The sequence below is a fragment of the Melopsittacus undulatus genome, chromosome 4, assembly GCF_012275295.1.
Source record: "Melopsittacus undulatus isolate bMelUnd1 chromosome 4, bMelUnd1.mat.Z, whole genome shotgun sequence".
In the NCBI taxonomy this organism is placed as follows: Eukaryota; Metazoa; Chordata; class Aves; order Psittaciformes; family Psittaculidae; genus Melopsittacus; species Melopsittacus undulatus.
Genome location: NC_047530.1, coordinates 29,161,581 through 29,183,363, shown reverse-complemented (window position 1 = coordinate 29,183,363; position 21,783 = coordinate 29,161,581). Strand labels below are relative to the sequence as shown.

General features: G+C 41.1%; 1 protein-coding gene across 3 annotated transcripts in view; it reads right to left on the bottom strand.

The window, feature by feature from the left end:
- Positions 1–21,492, bottom strand: part of CCDC88C (coiled-coil domain containing 88C) — a 104,347-nt gene extending 82,855 nt beyond the window's left edge. For 2 of the 3 annotated variants that reach the window (XM_031049322.2, XM_005149505.3), the window contains exons 1-3: positions 21,084–21,491; positions 20,898–20,998; positions 12,445–12,553 (exon numbers count right to left, since the gene is read on the bottom strand). In XM_031049322.2, the coding sequence (XP_030905182.2) occupies positions 12,445–12,553; positions 20,898–20,998; positions 21,084–21,143 (270 nt within the window). In that variant the 5' untranslated portion in view covers positions 21,144–21,491. Of the gene's footprint in view, positions 1–12,444; positions 12,554–20,897; positions 20,999–21,083 lie in introns of all 3 variants that reach the window. The other variant, XM_031049321.2, reaches the window with a different exon arrangement.
- Between the last annotated feature and the right edge of the window lie 291 nt (positions 21,493–21,783).

Genomic DNA, 21,783 nt, shown 5'->3' with positions numbered 1-21,783 from the left:
ACACCACACGACCCCCTCCAAACACACACAATGAAACCTACAGTTCAAAAATAGCCTTTGATGCAAATTTTTGATGCATGGGGCGGGGTTTTTTGTTTGTTTTTTGTTTGTTTTGGGGTGTTTGTTTTGTTGTTGGGAGTTTTGTTTGTTTCAGGGAGGATGGTTTAGTTTGGGTTTTTTTTTATAAAACCTTGTTTGGGGATGAAAGACATAAGGACTACATATTATCATAGAATCACAGAATATTTAGGGTTGGAAAGGACCTTAAGATCATCTGCTTCCAACCCTCCTGCCATGGGCAGGGACACCTCCCACTAAATCATGTCACCCAAGGCTCTGTCCAACCTGGCCTTGAACACCGGCCAGAGATGAAGAATTCACAGCTTCCCTGGGCAATCCGTTCCAGTGCCTCACTACCCTTACAGTAAAGAATTTCTTCCTTATATCCAATCTAAACTTTTTTTTCCCAGCCTTTTCTCTCCTTACGCAGATTTTTCTTCTGGCAGCACTTCCCACCAGTTACACAAACATAATCAGACAAACTGAGAAGTGGAACACTATATACTTGAAAAAAACTTTACTATAATAACTATATGTTAACCTTTAGCACAGTGCTCAGACAGCATCTTTAGAATCTCAGATTCACCTGTGCAACAGTATCACTCTCACAACCAGTAAGCTAGAGCCTCTGGTTTTGTGGTGCTGCACAGGTACATTAAAAACTGGCATTAAAAAAGCTTATTTAAAACAAATGTGCTGAAAACATTTGCTTGTCACTTCCTCTGCATATTAAATATGGTTGGTGGATTCAGCCAAGACTCCAGTGTACTCTGAAGTTTTCAGTCAGGAAATTGTATTCTACCTGTTACAAAAAGAACATACCAGGAACTTGTTTGTGCATTAAGCACCATTTTGCAGCATTTATCCAACTAAAAATTAACTACCCCTTCACTATTAATTTTCTTTACTTACAAAAGACTTTGAGGAATTAAGTGTAATGCAACATGATGGGAGGGACATGCATGAATACCAGTAAGACCAAGGTGGTTTGGTTTTTGTTTGTTTATAGGAAGGGTGACTTTAATGTATTTTATACTTAAGATTATCCCTTTAGAGTCTCAAGAGATTGTCATTTGTTGTGTGCTCCTACTTGTTTGCAAACAAAATGAAAAGAAACTTCAAATGATCTATGCTTCATAAATGGGTGACAGAGTACAGGCCTGTCTACAAATCCTGCATGCTGGAGGAGCACAACAGTTCAGATTGCTCAACACACCTGCTTTTTACTCTGTCACACTAAATCAGGTCTCATCTGAATGCACCTCTCTTACCACCAGGTTTTGCATAATGATCAAAGCCTACAAAACTAAACTTCCAAAACTAGATGCCCGGCTAAGCTCAAGACTGAAAAAGCAAGCCAGTTTGGGTCCTTCTGCAGACAGTCAAACAGTTGCCATAAACACTGCAAAATCTCTAAGTAGTACTGATGAAGTGTGATAAATACCTTGACACTGGTAAAGGCTGCAATATGCTGTCAAGGAGAAGAGGCAAAACAAACCATGATCTGGCAGACAGCTCCAGTTTCACAACAGCCAAGGGTATCAAAGCACAACTACTTAAAGACCCCACCATGGAAGATGGCTGGGATGTCAAATTATATTAAGCCAGTGCCACTTAAGATCAGGTCTTATGCCATACAAAGAAAATTCAACTGCAAGTTAACCAAGATGTTTTAAGAAGCAAGAGGCCAAACTACAGCTGCATCTTACAGAAATAAGTCTTTAAGCAATAACAATTTATTTGAAAATTGAACCCCTCAATTGCACAGAATTTCAACACAGCAATTTATAAAGAGGAACAGCTAAGTGAAAAAGGGAGCTCAAAAAAACATCTTTCCAATCAAGATTTTGGCTCTGGATACAAAGGAAATGCATACTGGCAGAAATGTGAGACAGCTCAACCAAGTTTGAGAATTACAGCAGAGCACTCTGGTTTAGTTTCTTCTGCATGACTGGAAAAGAGCACTGGAGTGTAAGCAAAGCTTCTAATAATGGCAGCTTTTGTAGTCCTTTACTACAGACTCATTCCTTCTGCATGTAAAACTGTAAAGATACACCCACGTGCTCTTTGGATAAGCATTTGCCGCAAACACTGAAAGTAAAGGCAAAGCCTTCAATGCTGACATGCAGCTTTCTCATATTCAGGAAGATACAGAACACACAGGGTGGTTTGGTTTTGTAGGTTGATTGGTGGGGTTTTTTTCCCCACTATTTGAAAGTCTGAAATTTAAGTGATCTTGGGACGTTTATTACATTAAAAGGCAACTCACTGTAGTTAAATTGTAGCTCTGCTTTGAAGTAACTATACAGTTTTGAGAGACTCCTAGTAACTCAAATAGTAACCAGTCAAATAGAAGAGTTTTGCTGGGACTTTTTGTTTGTTTTTAGAGAACAGTGAAGCATGCTTTATTTTTAAGGTAACTACTTCTCAGGACCGATTACTGTTTCTTTGGAATCTGTATCCTGACAACTGAGCCTTTTATCATGCACAGTAATTCTGCATTTTGTATCAAAACTTAAGAAGAAATTCACCTCTGTCCAGTATCTAGTGGTAAATCATTATGCCTCCCATGAGACTCCAGCCACCTAGTTTTACTGCAACACAGCTGCTCCAAAATAAACCACGCATTAACCTCAGTACTACCCTCCCATTCTAACACACACTCTGTGCCAAACAGGTCTTTCTGCAATACAAATTTGATGCTGCACTCCCCTACAAATACCTTTCTGGATATATTACAGATGGGATCACCATTTACAAAGAAAACAACTCTTTAAAGTGCCACGGGGAATTTATCTTCATTCTTTTGTTCTCAGCCTTATAGCAAACAGCTTAATGTTTTCTGAATCTGTTCTTCAATATCAGGTGAATAAAGCTGACATTTTCTAGAACACCACCTAACATAGTTTAAAAATATTAATAACCCACTAAGTAATTTTCACAGGACAAGATGATATTCAAAAGGAACTCGTACATGTTTCCTTTGTGCAAAGACCACAAGTCTCTCCTATTACCCCCAGAGGAGCAGATGTCTATCGCTTATCTTGGTCACCTAACAGGCACTAGCAATGTCATTCTATAAGTCTAAAAAAAACAAAACCAAACATCTAGAGACTCTTAATAATGCTAATCATGAAGGAGAACAGACAGTGACAGCTCCACAGGGGCCATTTCAGCCTGCTGAGCAGTTTTATTTAGGCATTTTTACTGGCCATATGAGGACCCAACAGAATTTAAACACTTAAATCCCTTCAGCTCCATCTTTTAATCATAATGGGAAAGAGGAGAGGCACCAGCTCTTGCACAGCTTATATTCAAACAGTCCACCTAAACGGCTATAAAAAATAAAAAGTTATTCTGCTTACAGTGTACACACATCAATTTGCTGCATTAATTGCTCTTTAGAGTTTGCTTTTTTAAAAAAAAATCCTTCCTTAAAAAAAATACATATATTTGCAAAATTTGAGACACATGCATGGATCAGCAAGCCAGCAGTTCAATTTCTGTGCATTCAAGATCAGGTGCCTTCCCTAATTTGTGCCGGTGTAAAGTCCACGCACTATGTAAAGCAGGGAATACACCCTTCCCTGTGGTTTGTCTTCAGCAAAGAAAGCAGTACACTGAAACTTCAGTCCTCCTGTCCTCACGTCTGTTGCTTCCTCAGGTCCAGAAGCCTGCTCCAAAAGCTAAATCCCGTCATTCTTAACAAGGGTGGGTGGCTCCACAACCTCCATGCCCCTTTCTTGGCTTAAGAACATTCACGTTTGCCAGAAGTACAAGATGTCATCACAAGCTTGAGCAGACCTTTACCATGCAAACCACATTTTGTTCTCAGAATACAACTGTGTATTTGGAGATGATGCTCTATCCAAGATCTCCCACACATTTCTGAAACTCCTGATAATCACTCCTTCAAAGCAACAGATAAGCACTGCTTTAAAATGACATCTCAAATATCAGCCTCAGATGAAAACACCCTGGGGAAGAATTGCTTACTGGTCTTGTAAGTCCTTAAGAAAAAGCAGTGCCCAAGAAAGTGAGAGTCTGTTACAGAACTTTGTAACATAAGCTAACAGCAACCCTGCTGGAGTGAAAAGCCTAGGCAAGCTGAGAGATAGGCACAGAGAGACCTTTGCTGATGGGAACAAGCCTTGACACCAAACCTTAATCCAGAGTCAACAGTTAGGTAAGAGCAAGACTATGGACTGAATCCAGTGTGCCACAATATACCACACGACAATAACCTCACTGTTAAAAGCACCACACTGGATTAAGCAACACCTTCATAGGCAGAACATGCAAACAAATACGAACATAAATCACCTTCATTTGCTACCTGCCGTTAAAAAGCAGAAATTAGTTCTTTGGGAACTGGCATGCAATTCAGGGTTTGTTTTGCAATCCTATAAATTTGTAGAATTCATCTTCTTGTCTTTAAAAACTTTTTCATGAAAAGGACTAAATGACATGAAATTCATTGCAGAAACACAAGCAATAAAGCAATCTTTAATTTATTATCATCTTCTAGCAAAAATAAATCTCAAAGCTGTTTTCAGCTACAAGTGGCATGCAGGCTGTTTTCTAACTTACCCAAAATTTGTAGGCTCTACTAAACTTAGCTTCCTCCTTAACAAAATTTCAGCTGACAAGAATAGGACATCTGCCTGAAATGTAGGCAGCAGCATTGAACGTGGCTGTCTGGTGAGACTGAATAGCAAGTTACATTCTAAATCTAATATCCAAAAATATATATGTAGTATAGGACTGAAATACCCCGTTGGTTTTAGCACTGGTAATCACAGCAATAGTCTAGGAGATTAACATTAGGCCTTGGCTTCCATTAAGAAAAGCTTCACACACTCTCGGGTTACCCTTTTTTAAGCCATATAAAGGACACAATGAATGTATTTGACAATTCAGACATCCCAAGAATTGTTTTCAATTAACATGTCAAAGGTTAACTAAATATTGCTGCGTGGGAACCAAACAGCTATTCCATACTGTAAAAATTTTACAGGCCACCTCCGCTTGCCTCTGTATTTTAGGACACTGCTCCTTTTTTCTTGGCTCAGTTTCTTCATTTTCTGCACAATGAATTCACACCCCTTTAGCTTATTAAGCAAAACAAAGACAGGACTACACAGACACATGCCAGCCTATTCTGCCCTTTCCGATATTCTAGCTCCAGGAAATTACAGGCAATAAAGAAGTTTAAAAGCCACCCTATTCTCTTCCATGTATTTGAGATCACCATTTCATTATTAAAATGCATGTGGAGCCTCAGGGGAATAAATATGTCTCTTTAAGCTCAGTTCTCCATTAAATCCTCAGACATAATTCAGTATACTGGCTGAAATGCATCCTACAATCACAGCTAATAATAACCTCAGTCAGGTGCCCAAGAGCACGCTACTAGCCATCTGATAGGGTAGCTCTCACCAACCTGGAAACACTTTTAAAACTGATCTCTGCAGAAGCTTACTTTGGCTCTGGAGCAGCAATGTTTGTCTAGTTCTTCTGGAAATGAGCAAGATAATTTTCACCCAAAGAAAAAGCATCAGTCTGGCTGGTCTTGATGAGCCACCTGTCTCAGTCTCTCACTGAAATAACTTGCTAACAGGACCTATACAAAATAAGCATGATCTTTCTCATATTCTTATGTTTATTCCACTTGCAGAGTGGTACCACTATTTTCAGCTGAAGGACTAAATCAAAGACTATTATCACTAGTTTAGCATTTCCCAGAATGCCTGTGCCAAGATCATACCCTTGCCCTGCACCCACCACCACAATAACTGAATGTGTTCACAATACCAGTCTTACATGCAACCCTCATGTCTCATGAGCATGCTATTGCAGAACAGAAAGTATAATTAAAAACATTTTTGTCATGTGCTTAATGAGGCCTTCTTGGTTCTGAAGTACGAGATATATATAGACTGTTTGTGCCTGTAGCAAGTTTAAACTAAGAGTCAAATGAAGAATAGGAGTGGAAACAAATATAGAACAGATAAGGTCTTATTCCACATTGTGCCAGTGGCAGTATTTCTTGAGTCGTAGCTCACTGCCTTACTGAAACACAGAGCACCTCTACAGTGGTACCTTAGTACTAACTTATTTATCATAGTTAACTTATTAACTGTAGACTTCGGGAAAAAAAAAGAAAAAAAGAGGCACAAAAGACACACAGAGGTTTAGTGGCTGCTCACCACCATTTCTTTGTGCAGCTGTAACTTAAGGCCACTAGAATATGCATGCCACCTTCAGGAGGTGCAACAATACAATTGCCAATGCACAAATAATTCAGGAGTTTGTATGCATATAAACCCACTCAACTGTACAGAAAAGGGAGTGAACAGACACTTGTGCATGAGCTCACCACAGTATTTGAATTAGAAAGAGCTTATCTATCGAATATTCTTATATCTTGCTCTTGAGAAAGTCTTGGAATTTAAAACTCAAGATGAGGAGTTGCTAAACTAAGATCTCTAGGAAACAGGAATCAAAAGAAAGCATATTGCATCACTCAGGCATACTGGAGCTTAACATGCCAAATAAACAAGGCTAGCAAAAGAAAGACTTACCTAATTCAGTAGGCCACTGTGGGTACAACCTCCCCCCCAGAACAGAAGACTGCTTTTTTACTTTAAGGGTGTGTGCATTTATGTGCATTTCTAGCCCCTTGGTGTTTGTTAAGGACTGAATTACCAGCCCACTAGAACTAGCCTGTGTAGTGAGGAAAGATTTAAATTCACAAAAGAGGACACTGCTACTTCCAGACTGTATTTATAGCTCGAATACAACTGTCAGTCCATAACTTGTGCCCAAATCTAGAGCTCCAAGTTTGAATTCCTCTTCATAGTCCAGTCAAGAGCTCTAAGTCTGACTCAACACTTCAAATACAGAAGCTGAAGCTGTCTATTGATCTGAAAGCTACTAGTATTGCAAGACCTTTGCTGACCCACCAGGAGAACCAGCTTTTGCCCCAGCCTGAAGACACAATAGTCTCACACAGCCACAGCAACAGTAATATTCACAGCCACCTAATACCTTGTAACATGCCTGATAAAAACCCTGCTGCTTGTACTTGTTTTACAAAAATATGGAGCAGACAAGTAAAAGAAGGACACACATCTGTAGAAACATGCCTTAAAGTAAGGCATCCTTGCTCACCGTTATCTCTGACCCCAGCTAAGTGAGTTTGGGTAGGAACAGTAGGATTTGTGGCATTAAGTTTCTACAAATTCAGTGAATAAGGTCAGTTTCCCCCCCCACACCCTCACTTTAATGGAAATGCTAAGCATTACAAGTTTCTTCTTGAAGCTGCACAAGCCACACAGTCATAACTAGTCTCGGAACTGTGTCTTGGTACACTTTCATTTAATATTTTTTAAAATTAAGATATATTTCCAACCTATTTAAAAACATGAAACAATCTGCTAGGGATTTAGTGGCCACAACTGCCACTTCTTTTTCACTTTCTGCCTCACGTTTTTCATGTAAGAGGTAGCAATTTTTGCTTGGAACTGCAGTATATACTGTAGGAGTGATTGATTACTGGCATTTTCAAGGGTTAGCAAACCAGCTGACATCAAAACAGATGCTGTCAGAAATTTATTTATTTATTTTTTAATAACTGCTATCAAAGTGGTTTTTAGTTCCTCAGAAAAAGCCACTAAACCCAAGGATTGACACATGAGCAGAGGAAGCACAGCAGAACCACTTCAAGCTTCCCCTACCTGTCTGCTTTAGGCCTCTTTCAAAACTCTGTAGGTATGAGTACGTTCTCCAAGTATTGCAGACATCAGGACAGCTGCTCTTACATGGAGACTACAGGATTAAATATTGCTCACAGCACTGTGAAGGCATAGGTTAACACCCTTCAGATTTTCTAGCTTTCTTGTTCCATCACAAGAAGTGACAGAACCAGCAACAATAATAGCTCTTGCATAGGTTGTTGCAGCTTAAGGGCTTTTTTGTTGCCCTTTTTTAACAATACCAATAAACTGTAGTACTAACAAGGTTAGTACTAACTCTGCCAAAAACAGGGGTAGTGCCACACCACTATGAAGATAGTTGCCACAACTGTGATGGATCACCATTTGGAAAAGAAGCATAAGGCCCCAGGGAATTAACAGCCCACTGGCAACAAGGGTCAAGAATGCTCATTTGAATGAAGCCAAGCATTGTTCAGTCTTGCAGTACTCACTCCTGAACTATTTTCAAACCAATTTAATTGGATCAGTAGATAAGCCTTAGTGGAACTCACAACAGAAGCATTTCAAAGTGAAGGCAGAGCTAAAGAATAGCAAGATCATTTCATCCATGTTGGACTGAACTACCTAGTGTTGGTTTAAGGACCAACATTCCCAACCATGTTATCAACACAACGCAGCAGATGACAGCTGGAGGTCAATCTTTTCCACATACACCAGTTAGCTGTAATATGTAGACTTCACCCTTTGACTAGGATGCACAACACCTGCACCAATGAGCAGTGGATCAGCACCTCTTCTCCAATACATTCAGTTCTCTATTGACTCCTTCAATCAACATCATCAACTGCAGTCACAGACAGTAACCTGTAATTCTCTTTGGTAAACCATTTCTTACAAAGGCATTTTGAATTCCAGTTCAAAGACAGCCAAGTATCAGTCACCTGGCAGTCAGAGCAAGAAAAGACACAAAACTCATACCATGAGCAATGAACACATTCTGCCATGCTCAGCCCTTTTCCAAGATACAGCACCAACTGCAAAAGTTTTATGATCAGCCATTAAATGCAATTAATGACAGATTCTCTTGAATGCTCATGAAACCCCACAGCAAAATGAGTAATTTGCCTGGTCCTGGTTTCAAAAGAGGGACAGACCTCTTGCCAATCACAGACATGCAAAGGTACAACTGCTGAGAGCAGGAAACGCAGACATGTTGACTGCTACCACTAGTAACAAATATTACATACCCTATGAAAAAAACCCACCACCAAAGCCTCAGCAACCAATATTATCCTGCATTTTAACAGTCTTGACACTACATCTTTCCTAGCAGCCACCAACAATCCAGTTTCATGCAGCTGAAAGTTGTGAGAATACAACTCTCCAAAAAGTTTTTAATGAACAAATTCAGTTAGCAAGCTTCTAAAAATCAGAGCTTATTTGAACTTAAAAACACTTCTTCATTGCATTTACCACTCCTAAGTTATGTCTGCCGAAGCACAGGTAAGAACCAAACTCTATGGCTCAAATCAGAACCAAATTCCACTAATAACCTGGCTTGTTCATTGTCATTCCCAGCATAAACCCTCAGCATGAGAGATTAGGACAGCCACAACACTGTGAAGAATGCGTGGATTCATGCTTCTGGATTAGACCTAACCTTGTTTTCTGAAGATAATAATATTATCTGCATTAATGAGAACTTTGCTTTAACAAAGATTATCTACAGATACATGAGAAATCTGATATTAGATACAGATGAACTAGACAACTGTGTGATCTGAAATGTCAACTACCTTCTGAATATCAGAGTTAATTTTAGTAGCCAGTTATGTCACCTTCCTCAGATACAGTTTACAGTACCATGAATTTATGTCATATTCTTGATCACTCCTGCCCAGTGCAGAGAGGAGCAAGTATTGTTTCATACCTTCCAATGTCCTTCAGCTAATCATGAAGTGCTATTTTCCTCATTCTAGGAGACCTAGAATTTATGAATCTGTAAGCTTTACTTGGGTCCATTAAGTGAAAGGGAATGTAAAATGTCAAGGCCAACACTATATTTTTAGAGCTTTTGTTTCTCTTGAGGAAGCAGCAAATTCATGTTCCTATTGTTTGCCAGGAACTTTTTTCCCTCCCACTTCCAGTCTGCAATCAAATTTGACTATGTTTTCAGTCAGTAAGACACTACACTCATTTTAACTTAAGCTAGTATATTAATACTACTTCAAACTATGCCCACAACTTCAACCTACTTAAAAACATCTCTAAACACTGAAGAGAGGCCTAACAATATTTAATATATCCCAAAGCATCCACTTGGTTACATGTTAAAAAAATATGTAAGCAGATTCTACAAGATCCTAAAATACAAAGAAATGTTTGGAACATCTAACAGACATTAGTACAGATGTAACATTACACTCTGAATCGCCCAGAGCTTGGCTACAGCATAGACGGCCTTAACTCCACCCAGATTCCACCACATGAAAGGGATTCTCAGATTACCATCAAGACCTTGGATTTGCCCTGAAAATGTGATTCTGACAAGGATAAGTACATTTATTATACAATGTTATCATCACAAAAAATGTGATTTTATTTTAAACTTTGCTCTAATTACACATTTTCAGGACCAAATGCAAAGAATGATCAGTTCTCACGACTCTCAGCTTTTTTTACATGAAGTATATGTAGTCCTCAGGCAACAAGATGCATGGTACTTAATTTCCTGACTACAACAGGAACCTCACTGTTATGCTTGCTACAGCAAGCCTCAACTACTGTTTCCCACTGGAAACTCTGTCTTAACCTATTTTAGTCATTGCTAGCTTTACTGAATTATGATTAAACAACTCAACAGCTAGGTCAACAAGACACTAAGCAACATATCATATAATTATGAATAATTTTTCTCTTTTAATGAACCTGAGCTCTGCTCAGGTACTCTTTAAAAAAGTCGTATTATCAGCTCCAAGACAAAGTAGTCACATGAATAAAATGCCTGAGTTTCAATATCTGATGGATCAGACTCTTAGACTGTAAATCTTGTCTGGGTGAGGGGAAAGACAAACTAATCCTGTCCCTGTCCTTAAACAGTCTTTTTTCCTTGAAGACTCTATACATAGTTACACTGTTCAGTGGGTAACAAAGAAATAAAATACCCATATTCAGCCTCCAGTTATGACCAAATGGAATTTCCTCCTTGAAAATCACAAGTCTCAGGGATGACATCACATTGTATTACCATCTCCAGTTTTCAACAATCAAGACACAAGTCAGCTGCCTTCAGAAATACATGATACGCTTCTACATAATGTCAAAACAGAGTTACACACTTCATTTTACTAGCAAGCTCCTGGAACCTGCACAGATGAGTCATCTACATATACATAAAACTGCCTCCATCCCTGGAAATGCCTAAGTGTATGTTTGGTGTCCCTGGCCATGGCAGGGGGGTTGGAACTAGATGATCTTAAGGTCCTTTCCAACCCTAACTATTCTATGATTCTATGATCTACCCCATACAACTTTTTCACAAGTCCTTCTCTCTTTTAGGCTTCCTTGAACAAGGTCAGAAGCATAGTAGTGGCAATAATATGGAATAGAAGTAGGCAATGACATGTAAGAAAACAGCATCAAAATGGACTACAATGGTTAAGCATTTAATCTCTTCTCATGTACAGAAAAAATGAAGTGTCCAAGATGAGCACACAGATATCAACTCCTACAGTTTAGCTGTTTTGTCCATTATAAGCTCAAGACACATACACAGAGGAGCATTTTAACAGTCCTCATTGGTTTCAGCCTGGTTTATAATGCACAGCATTCAAATCTGGCAAAAAGATGTGTAGAAGAAAATAGTAGAACATTTACTCCTCTCATTAAGGAGTCTAACTACAGTGTGTATACAGAAATTCTATTTAGAGTAACTGAATTCACTTCTATGGCTTTCCAGCAGCATCATATATGCATCTAAATCTACAAAGGTGCTCAGCTGTCATCACCCTCATTTTAGAGGAGCAGTATTACAGCAGAGGAACACTATCAGTTCAAGGGTGATGCCTAAGAAGTGCACTGTGAGAATTTGCAGTAATTCCTGCACTTAAGGCTCTTAAAGGAGGAGTTCAGAACAAACAACTGCTTTAACACCCAAGAACAGGTACACATTATACAATGTCTGCCTTCAAGATAAGAACAGATTTTTCCTAATTAGCACTATAGCAATTTGCCATTTATATTTCTAGCATTAAGTACAGTTCTTCATAACCATTTGCTTGCTGGCAGCCCCTTTAAAGAATAGAAAGTCACTTGTTTTAAATTTTATACCCAAAACCATTACTTCAATGTTAGCAAATCCCTTCACATACACAGCCTGCAACATCACCACAAAGGAGCTTTTTCACTACATGTACTATCCACGCACTATCATAGCCTTTGAGCACATTTCTTCTTTGAAAGAAGGGGGGTGCAGAGAACCAGCCTCTGGCAGATAAGGCAGATGCATTGTCACTTTATAAGGAAAGCATGGCTGAAAGTACTTTTACATAAACACAGTTTCCTTTTTATTTCTTGTAGCAAATTTTTTTTGAGCCACTAGCCCCTGCACGAGCTGAAACATTATAGTAATCACCACAGATCAATGAGCAGAGAGCCGAAATCTCACCTGGTAGTAAGTCTTGATGTTTCTGACTAAGATGGTCAGGTTTTGAACCCGAAGATAGGTGTCATTATTTACGTGCTTGTTGACACACTGGTTGGTTGGTCGAGGGTCTCTATTAAAAGAAGGAAAAGAAAACAAAATATTACAATTTTATTCAGTACTAAGACATAGCATCTCAGTAATACACAATTAGGAAAACCCTTAAAAAATTACCTATTAAATGTGCTGACATAATTACATAGGATACATATACATTAATTTGCAATGGAGAAAGCTCATTACCTTTGCCCATATGTATAACTTGGAAATTTCCATGAACACCACAAAATATCATACTTTATAGTTAACACGCACAGCAGTTCAGAGCAGCTTCCCTTCCTATTTGTATTTCCTTCCTATTTGTATTTCCCTCCTATTTGTATTTCCCCAAAGAAAAGAGAACATTTAGCTTGTACACACTAGATCAAAGCAGTCTCTGATAATAAGGGGTTTATCTTATTCAAGTAAAGGGAAGCCTAGGAAACACTACCATGCCTTCCTTGGCTTTGGAAGTTTTTTGACAAGAGAAGGGTATTAATACTTGATCAATGCAGAACCTGTATCTATTATACACTGAAGTAAAAGGAAAAAGAAACACTGCACTTTTATTCTACCATATCATCTAACTAGATGTTACTAGATGTAACACTACAGTTCTTGTTTCCATGTGAAAACTCATGTAAGCAGCAAGCTACTATGCCACTGTCTGACAGTAACCAAAGTCTACAGCCAGAAAGAGAAAGCTTTGTACAGCAGAGCAATACTTATATATCCACTGTGCCTCATAAACACTCCAGTGGGCTTCAAGATATGAATAAAACATAAACACAGGTAGAGATATAAGCAAGACAAGAAAAAAAGTTGGTGTAAAGATTTTAGGGAAAGAAGCCTAAAGTTTGTTTGATTTTGAAGGAAGCAAATCAAAATCGTACCCGATTTTTAATTTCTAAAATAAATTATAAAACCCAGGAAAAAAGTTGCAAATAATATGAATGTACACCTTCAGACAGTCTGCCTACACCCTAACATGCTGCAAACAAAAGGAACCTGAAAACCTTTATCTAACACCTTAGATCAAAGTCCTGTGTTTCCCCTCTAATAAATACTCTTATCAGCAAACTCCCACACAATCCAAACACCTGCCTCCCAGAGCTCTGTTCTGTGGCTGTTAATTAAGCCATTCACAGCTCTTCCAGGGCCAAACAGTGAACTCCAGCAATGACAAGAAAATCAGAGAAGAACTGATCCAATATTTATTCTTAAAGCATATCTGCAAAAGTTTAAGTAAGTATGTGAGAGAGCTTTTTCTTTCTATTTCTCTTTAAATGCACAACCATCCCAAAGCACCTCTTTAGTAAAAGCAGTGCTATGTGCATAAATATGGCAGAATACATTGATATTCCAGAGATGAGAGGAAACCGCCACGCAGCAGATAACATCAGACACAGTATTTATGCACCAGAGTTCAAGCAAACTGAAGTACAGATGACCATTGTGTAAACTAGTCACTGGTAGCAAGACCCTACAGAGCCTTTACAGTAGCAAAGGATTTTGTATACTGATCGGCACTGTCAATTACAAAAAAAAAAAAAAAGACAAAAAAGCCTACTGGTAGAAGCTTTTAAAACAAAATCTGTAGTAAGTATTCCATTTTACTGATGCTCAGATATGGAAGTCATACCCATACACCAACTGACAGTATGGGTCTTTTGCAGCACAGCAAGTTGGAGAAGCATAAATGGCACCAGGGCTTGAACTTTGAGAGTACCAAGCTTCACTACTGTCTGAGCTGAACCCCGAAGGAAGCTGGATGCTTAGCCTTTTTAGTGAGGTCATGACAACAAACCAGGAAGCCTAAACGGAAGAAATGCGCAGTAAAAGAGAAGCTGGCCAAACAGGAGGGTCAGCCTACAGTTCTTGTTTCCATGTGAAAGCTCATGTAAGCAGCACACTGCCATGCCACTGTCTGGTACTGATCAACATCTACAGCCAGGAAGAGAAAGTCTGACTGTACAGCAGAGCAATACTTCACAACCCATCTCAAAACTGCATGAAATGGGGCAAAATTCCACAAAACACACCCACCAGCCACAGCAAAGGAGAGCAGATTTATTCAACAGCTGTAGGCAGTGCAACTGCAAGACTTGGGTGAGGTTCTCCAAAGCAAGTAAGAACCAGAACAACTCCTCCTTCCAAGACAAGACCTGCTCATCTTTTGGCACAGTGGGGCTAGTCATCTATTAAAAGAACGTAAGCATTGGCAGAACCAGTCCCTCAGCAATTCTGGGGCTTTTATCCTATCACCTTCATTAATGGTAATTGGTTGCCCCAAGTGCCCTTAATGCCACTGACCTCAGGGTCCTCTTAACCTGGAGCCAAGCGGCAGCATACAGTGTCACTCTGGCAGTCCTGCCTCCTTCTCCCAACAAACAATGAAGTTAAAAGCTTTTCTGAAAACATAGCTCGAAAAAATGACAGTATGGATTTCTGCATATGTTGCGTAACCAACTTTATGCAGCCCCTCAGCTCACTTCAGAAAAGACACTGCAGTAGAAGTGGAAGGCCAGCACAACCCACATTTCAAACTACCACAGGGCTTATTGTCTCCACATGGAAAGCTAAACAATCCCTTCCCAATACGCAATATCCCATTTCCTCTTCATTTGCTGCCACACTTTTTTTCTTAATCCTGGGTCAGATAAGCTCATACTGACTACACCTGTTGTAGCTCCACAGCCAGGAAGTTGGAGGACCTGCAGAAAGTTACTCTTGGAGGCAGGGGGATGTTTCCAAAAAAGAGCTTTATTCTTTGCCATTTACAGGTAAGCTCAGTTTTATCCAGCTGAACTGGCAAAACATCTTTTGACATAAGCATGAGATGAAGACTACTTATAAGAATCAAGAGTTCGAGGCATGCACTTATTCAGAAAGAATATATTTATTGCATTTTTTAAACACTTCCTGCATCACTCCTCCTGCCTAGATTAACCATGTCACATTACGCGAGGTTGGCTGGATCCCTCCTGCTGCTGCCTTCTCCATGTCACTCACTTGTCTCTGAGATCTCAGGGGACATGGAAGGGTGGAGGAGCTGGGAGAGGCAGCACAGAGGACTGAGGCTACTTGCACTCTTGGGAAAAGAGCAAGCTGCCAGAACACCCACAGCCACACAGCACTTGCTGATCTGAACAGAAGTGAAAGGTGGCAGCTAAAAACCTAGAGAGATTGAGGTACTTAAAGCACTACAACCCATCAGCCCGATCTACAGCAAAGGAAAAGCAGAAACGGGAAGCAGAGTCCTCAAGGAAAAAAAACACCTGAGTACACCTTACACTGTAAGGGGCAAGCTCTGTGTTTAGAGATTTTTCTGCCATAAAGAAAACAGAGCTGTTGGTACCAAACTTCACACATTCTAAGACCTGTCTGGTTGGTGTAACCTCTTTATGAAGAACTTTACAGAAAGAATCTCTTTCCAAGGATTACACTGAAAACTAAGGATATTTTTACAACACCAACCAGGGAACCCAAACAAATTCCTGAATGTACTAGAAAAATACCTGCACAGGACTTCAATGAGATGCATTTTCAGTCCCTTGATGTTTGGTCTTTCCTTTACACACACATAATGAAAACTACAGCTCCCTTTTTAAAAATCACCTACTTGTAAAGATCAAAAAAGTTGCTCAAATAAGACTAAGGTGGCATGACTAAGAGAGGTACTTCACAAACAAGTAAACACCCAAGCCACATGAACAGAAGTAAAGTCTCAAACCTTACTACATACCCAAACATTTTAAAGAAGTCCTCTGGTTTTACACCTTCATGACTTTTACAGGAGCAGAGAGAAAAGGACGTGCCAGGAGGCAGAGGCCAAGTGGTGAGTTCAGCAGGCATGGGGCCAGCAACATAAGTGCTTGAAGATGCAACCTCTTAACCAATTAATAAAATAGAAGTAATAAAAATAATTTAAAAAAATGCAAATCATAATTCTCATTTGAGCAATTTCTGACATGTATTTTTCATGATTAAGGGGGAAGCCCATAAACCAGGCTCAGTGGTTATGAGACATTAGAAGAAACCAGCTGTGCCCAGCATCCCATGGCACTTCACTCTGCAGGTAACTCGCCAACTGAAAATACACCATTCTTGGACCAGTCTAACTCTCCCATCATCCAACTTCTTCCTCTATCATCAAGTGGGATGATGCCAATAAGGCTGGCAGGGTTTCCGAATTGCCTAGAACATGGTAGAAAAATGTACCTCCAAATGAGATTTTTAATTAAACAGATGTATATCTCCAACCTTCCAGCATTCGTGCCATTTGCTGCAAATCACAAGAAGCGTGCGCTCACAACATGGCTGCTCCTGTCATATGGTCCAGATTAAAGACAACAGATTGACAGTACCACAAACTATGACAGTGGTGATTGAAATTGAAAGACCTATTATTTTGCATTTTAATTATGTGGTTTCAATGCAAGCAGTTTTATCAGCTCTATTCCTAAGACATATTCCTATTTACTAAACATTTTAACAGCAGTCTACCATCAATTAGAAGAATTAGAACAAGTCAGTATGAAAACACGTATGTGCCTGCATATGTAAACCCCCATGCTATTTCCCAAATAAAAAGATTTCTACAGTAAGTTAAACAGGCCAAATATTTGCTTATGTTTGTAGGTGTTATGCCACAGATGCAACTGTAACAGTGAAGGCAGTCTAAGCAGTATGGCCACATGCTAGTTTCATACCAGAAGTGTCACACAATCATCTAAAAAATGTTCTTTGAATTTTGTCCACAGAGAACCTCATTAACCTGATACACATAAATGCACCAGAAACACAGAAACTCTGAATATGGCAGTTCCACTTTGAAGATTAACACACATTTTTGTATGCAGAGTATTCAGACAGTACTGCAAGCTGCAAAAATCAACGTGTCCTTTGAGCATTATCAGATTGAGGTATACACTTGGACAGCACACAGGAAAAAGAAACCAGTCATTTAGAGCAGAACAACTTGAAAAAAAAAACATTTGTCTTGCTTTAAATGTAAGTGGGGAAACCAAACATTGCTCTCTGTCTCTTCTTATTGGGTTTAACTTGTTAAACATCTAGGCACCACTATTGAGAACTAAGCAATCCTCTGTTCTTTAGAAAGGGTTTTGTTTTGTCAGGGATCACCAGTGAGCTAAGGAATCACAGGCAAAGCCCAACAGATGGTTACCCACTGATCACATTGCAGTCAGAATCTACATCAGCCCAGGCTGGGTTCACTTCTTTTGCCCTCGTGCCATGGCTATGTTTGGTGAGCCTGAGCAAACTACATTTTATTCAGGCCTAGCATTGCTGGGGGCAGACTGTATCTGAAAAAGATAAAGACACAGCCTTGTTTTCACCTCCTGTCACAGAGCCAGCAGGGACCTGTGGACAGGAAGACTGGTAGACATATCTCTCCAGTGACACAGCTGCCTTGCTGATATAAGCCCACTGCCTAAAAAACATTGACTCCATGACTTCAAGCAGCTGGGATCTTCTCTACCCACCTGAAGGTGCCAGAGAGCATTTGAGCAAAATCCAACCTATTACAACAGAAACCAGAGTCTGACTGAACTGTACAGCCCACTAGCCTCAAACAGCTAAATCATTCCTTTCATTCAGCAACCTTCACTCAACGGGTATATCTGGATTTCTTCACAGATCCACCTGTCTCTTTGGCCATGGATTAAACTTCAAAATCTGCTTAGCTGCAGGACAAAGATGTTTTATTTTAATAATGAATTTCCCAAGAATTTGGCTTTCAAAATCTTCACTGAAAGAAATCTGCTGATCTGCAGGAAAGTACTGCATCACACTTGGTGTTTAGATGCAAGCTCACGTACCCATGTTACTTGTGTTCCAGTAAGCAAGCAAGCAGGTTATTTAAGCTAAAAACCTGAAAGTTAAGTAACACACATGCAAGGAGACAGCTATGACACTATGAGCCCAGCTCTTCCACTCTGCTACCCCCAGCTCTCTGCACGTGTGTACGCATGCACGCATCTGTGCTTTCAGGCAATCACCACTGTCACGGCATGGTATGTCAGATTCTAACCCATTTATCAAAGGCCATCATTAATACAATTTCAACAAGAAGTCTCAAGCCAAACACTGGAAGTCATCTTCAGGGATCAGGACCTGAAAAGCTGATGAGCAAGCATTTAAAATACATGCTTATTTCATTATTCTGAAAGCTTTGTGGGGCAGAAACATGCCTTCAAAGGCTTTCCTGATTTACAGGCAAGCACTAATTGCATTGCTATTTCTAAAGGTTAAGTCAGGAAAAAGTGAAGGTCGCAGCACCTCTCCCAAGCCTTGCTGAGTTGGGATACATAAACACAACCACAACCCTTCCTAAGTTAAACAGTCTTGAGCTCTCAGTAAAAAGCTTAGTTTCAAGCACTGAGGCACCATCTGAAGCACTGCCAAAGCTGCCTAAAAAGGAGGGGTAATGTCCTAGTCTCCTGCTCTGCACTGCTTGTGCATCCCCCACTCAGATTTTTGGCAACACTGCTGGAAGACACGTTTTTTTGGAAAAAAAACCCCAAACTTATTTAACTGATTGCCCAGGGCAAGTAAACCTGCTAGGGCATTTCTCACAATCACATGGTACCTAACAAAAATGCCAACGAGTGTCACTGCACTTGGTCAGCCTATATGCTTATCTTCATTACTTCCAGGAGATCTTATCCTTCACTCTTTGTCCTCAAAGCATTGTTAAGTTGCTCCACAGACTTTAACAATTTTATATCTCCTTAGACATGTTTCAACAGCCAACTACAAATATTTGTTTGCACACACCACGGGATAAATCACTTCTAAACCACATCACTCATAAGAATGCCACAGTCATTCAAAAGCCACATAACTTCAGCCTATTTAACAAAATTCAAGAGCAACTATTACATGAATTTTTCTTGTTTTGAAATGGTAAGATTCTTTCATATGTTATTTAACAGTGATAGTTAAGTAAACATACAGCAGACTCAACTGCTGCTGTTCCTTGATAGCTTGGTTGGTCATCTCCGTGCCAAGCATAATGGTCATAAATCTAAATCCAGTTTCCCATAGCTTGGAAAACTACAAGTCTGGGTCCAAGCGCTCATACTCAAGGCCCTAATTTGCAGAAAGTTACCTTTTAAAAGTGTAATTATTCCTTGGAAAATGCTGAAATTTATGTCCTCTTTTTGTATCAGGTTTCCATCACAGCTAACAATTTACACCACTAGTTTGTCATCACCAAGTGGGCTGATTGACCTGGATTCTGTTCCAAACCGTGACCCTTCACCAGCTATACTAAGTTCCAGCTCACAATCTCCATTGTTAGTTACTTCAAACCAGAAGAAAATGTGATTACTTGTCAGATGGAGCAGCCAGATACCAAAAGATAACAAAACTTACCAACTTCACTGGATGGAGCAGAGGTTGTAAGTTACTTTTCAGGAATTTCATTTAAAGATTCCGATACAAATTCTTCATTTAAGTACTGGGACTCGGCCTAACACTGCAAATCACTGGTGGCACTTCAAATGATTTTATTCACTTGAAAGAATGCAGTGCCAAAATTGAGGTATTTCCAAAGGCTCCTCTCTAGAAAGCCAAATATTTCTCCCTACAAACGTTGCTAGACACATTTCAGAGTACTTAAAAGATGATAGAAGACAGACAGGATCTGCATGTAGCAGACCATCAACAGGAAAGGATGTGGTTAAAAGAAACGTTCAACTTCTACCAACCATTCATTTCAACATTACAGTGTTTTCAGTGTTTGGTCTTTTAACCTATTTATAAGTAAGCTTCCTGAAGACACATCCTTACAGTGCTGCCATAAAGAGATATCAGTGAAGCTGGGCTTTTCTAAATCACATATTTAATATTGAAGCTTACACAATAACAGGCACAATTCAGATGAGATCCTTCCAGTAAAGCTTCATATGATAAAGCACTTTCATTTCCTTATTTGTAGTATACTGCAATATACCTTCCCCTACAGCATATATGAACAAGTAAGAAAAAGTAACTGTTGGGGCTGGGGGGAAGAGGAGTAAAGAAGGGGAAAACACCACCAAAAGAGAAAACCATTAAAGCATGTTTTAGAGAACTGAGTTAGCTTGGGGTGGCTTTCTCTTCTGTTTTTGTTAATTTCAAAGAAAACCAAAAGGAAAAATGCAAACGTGGTGCTTTCGCCCTGCACCCGGTCCTTCCAGCCTGTCAGCTTCCCCAGCGGAGGATACAGACGACGCCGTCTGCAGCCGGACACCGCCATTTGAAGGGGCGACCTCTCCTCTGGCAGCCCCGGCGCCCCCCGCGGGTGAGGGCCGAGGCGTGCTCGGCGCTACCGCCCCCCGGCACGGTCCCTCCCTCCGGAGCCCACTCACATCTGTAGCATAATGTTGTTCAGGACGACGCCATCCACCAGGTCCATGTAGATGCCGAGATTGTCCCCGTCCCCGCTCCCCAAGGCGCCGAAGGTTTTCACCTGCCGGAGGAAGAACAGTAGAGTTGCGGGATGGCGGAAGGGCCCGGCCGCTCACTGGCTGCCCATCACACACCGCTCTGCTCACCCAGGTCACCAAGGGGCTCTGCAGGAACAGCTCCAGGAGCTCGGAGACGGTCACGTCCATGTCGCCGAGTCCTGCTGGCAGCGGCGGGAGACAAGGGGTACGGTGCCGCCTCACTCAGGAGACAAAGGCGCGGAACCCATGCCCCGCCGCCCCGCTGCCCGCCGGGCGCTGCCTACAGGGGAAACAATGCGCGCCTCATCGCTCCCCCGCCCCGCGCAGGGGGGAGACTCAGGACCGCCCGCCGCCGCTCCGGTCCCTCCTCCCAGCAGCAACAGGCTGCTGCCAGCCGAGCTCGCCCCGCAGCTGCAGGAGGAGCGGCCGGGACAGGAGCGAGCAGCGCCGAGAAAGTGAGGCGAAGGGCAGCAGCCGTCCACGACCAGAGGTGGAGGCGCAAAGCTCCGGGCAGCTCCCAGATATGGTGCAGCCCCAGCTCCGGCGCGACGCTACCTGTAGCGAAGCGCGCCCTGACCCGGCAATTAGACCCGGGCTGCGGCAGCGCCGTGACGGGCACTGCCCGCCGCGAATGAGAGGCCCGGAGAGGGTCGGCGCCGGCCAATAGACGGCGCCCCTGGGCGGCCGCGGGTGAGGGAGGGAGAGGGCAGGCTGGCTGGCGCGGGCCGGACGGGGTGCGAGCTGTCTGTGCTTGCTGCACCCGCCCGTCGCATGGCCGGGAGCGGAGGGACGAGGGGTGCCGGCGGCG